This window comes from Musca vetustissima, unplaced genomic scaffold (assembly GCF_032173495.1).
Source record: "Musca vetustissima isolate MV318-11 ecotype Yass unplaced genomic scaffold, APGP_CSIRO_Mvet_v1 utg102711, whole genome shotgun sequence".
NCBI lineage: Eukaryota > Metazoa > Arthropoda > Insecta > Diptera > Muscidae > Musca > Musca vetustissima.
In genome coordinates this window covers 47,794-49,977 of record NW_026888944.1, presented here as the reverse complement: position 1 = coordinate 49,977, position 2,184 = coordinate 47,794, and the positions used below count along the sequence as shown (strand labels likewise).

Sequence of the window (2,184 nt, the reverse complement as noted above, 5' to 3'; positions counted from 1 at the left end):
TTGCTCTTTATAGTTCCTTTGCTCCATACAGTTCCTTTGCTTCAAATAGTTCAAAAAAGGAACTGGATCAGAGAAAGGAATTCTATTAATTAAAGAACTGGAACTAGTTCCGTTCGTTCCTTTCTCGGAATAGTTCCAATGAACTAGTTCCAACTCTAACAACGAGCCAAACGTGCGATTCCGACTCAGTTGCCTTAGAAATAAACAACAAACAAACGTTTTCCGGGACAACGACGGAAATTCTAGAAGAAAAAAGTTATTAAAAATAACACACTTGAATCGAAACCCTTTGCGCCAGTGCCATTATTGTTGAATCATGAAAATCGAAGAAGTTAAAAGTACCGTCCGTACACAACGCATTTCGGCCCATAGCCATATCAAAGGTTTGGGTCTAAATGCCGAGGGTGTCCCACTGCCCATGTCTGCCGGTTTGGTTGGTCAAAAGGCGGCACGTGAAGCTGCCGGCATTGTGGTGGATTTAATTAAAACCAAGAAAATGGCTGGACGTGCCTTACTACTGGCAGGACCACCTGGTACCGGCAAAACTGCAATTGCATTGGCTATTGCTCAGGAGTTGGGTAACAAGGTGCCCTTCTGTCCAATGGTTGGCTCGGAGGTATTCAGCAGTGAAATCAAGAAAACCGAAGTTTTGATGGAAAATTTTAGACGTTCGATTGGTTTGAGAATCCGCGAAACCAAAGAGGTATATGAGGGTGAAGTTACCGAGCTGACACCAGTGGAAACAGAGAATCCCATGGGAGGTTATGGCAAAACTATCAGCAATGTTGTTATCGGCTTGAAAACCGCCAAGGGTACAAAACAATTGAAATTGGATCCCAGTATCTTTGAGGCATTGCAAAAGGAAAAGGTTGAGGTTGGTGATGTCATTTACATCGAGGCCAACAGTGGTGCGGTGAAACGTCAGGGACGTAGTGATACCTTTGCCACAGAATTTGATTTGGAAACGGAAGAATATGTCCCCTTGCCCAAGGGTGATGTCCATAAGAAAAAAGAAGTCATACAAGATGTTACCCTACATGATTTAGATGTGGCAAATGCTCGCCCGCAGGGTGGCCAAGATGTTTTGTCGATGATGGGTCAATTGATGAAACCCAAAAAGACTGAAATCACAGATAAATTACGTATGGAAATCAATAAGGTGGTCAATAAATATATTGATCAGGGTATTGCTGAATTGGTACCAGGTGTACTGTTCATTGATGAGATTCATATGTTGGATTTGGAAACATTTACTTATTTGCATAAGTCATTGGAGTCGCCAATTGCACCAATTGTCATCTTTGCCACTAATCGCGGTCGTTGTGTTATACGGTAAGTAAACATTTAATTTTTTTGGAATTATATTGCTTATCTTGTTTCTTTATTTTCTTTTTTATAGCGGCACCAATGACATTGTCTCACCACATGGCATACCCTTGGATTTGCTCGATCGTTTGCTAATCATACGCACCTTACCATACAGTTCCAGTGAAATGGAACAAATCATTAAATTACGTGCCCAAACCGAGGGTCTACAACTGGAAGAGCCAGCCTTTACTCGTCTCAGTGAAATTGGTAGCAAATCAACATTACGTTATGCTGTGCAGCTGTTAACCCCAGCCCATCAAATGGCCAAAGTTAATGGTCGTACACAAATCACCAAGGAAGATATTGATGATGTTCACGCTTTGTTCTTGGATGCTAAACGTTCATCGAAACATCTCTCAGAGAAAAATAATAAATTTATGATGTAAAACTAGAATTGACATAAAACCTCAATGACATAATTTTACTATGTTCTTTATTAATATATAATACAAATAATTAGATTTAGAAATAAGAATGTGAAGATTTTTGTTATGTGGGAATCATGGGTGGGAGGTGAAAGAAAAATCAAGAAGGTTACATAGGAAATTTATGTAAATGTCTAGGCTATAGAAGGAAAAGAAGTTGTTATTTCAAAGCATTCACTGCACCGGCACTGGGCAACAAGGAAACTTGACACGTTCTATTGTTTTCAGAATGCATTCAACTTAAGAAGTATACCAAGTTAAAGTGGCCGAATTAACACCAGCCATTACCGCCCTATGGGCGGTTATGACAAAAATATAAGTAATGAAATCGGCTTGGGAAGGGAAAAAATAATTGAAATATTTTAGATTATAAAAGGAAAATATTTTTTTT

General features: G+C 39.3%; 1 protein-coding gene across 1 annotated transcript; it reads left to right on the top strand.

The window, feature by feature from the left end:
* The first annotated feature begins 309 nt into the window (after positions 1-309).
* LOC133336741 (ruvB-like helicase 1) lies at positions 310-1,762 on the top strand. The gene is made up of 2 exons (XM_061545020.1): positions 310-1,332; positions 1,400-1,762. Exons 1-2 carry the CDS (start codon positions 317-319, stop codon positions 1,752-1,754), a joined length of 1,371 nt encoding a protein of 456 aa, XP_061401004.1. The 5' UTR covers positions 310-316; the 3' UTR covers positions 1,755-1,762.
* Positions 1,763-2,184: the final 422 nt, after the last annotated feature.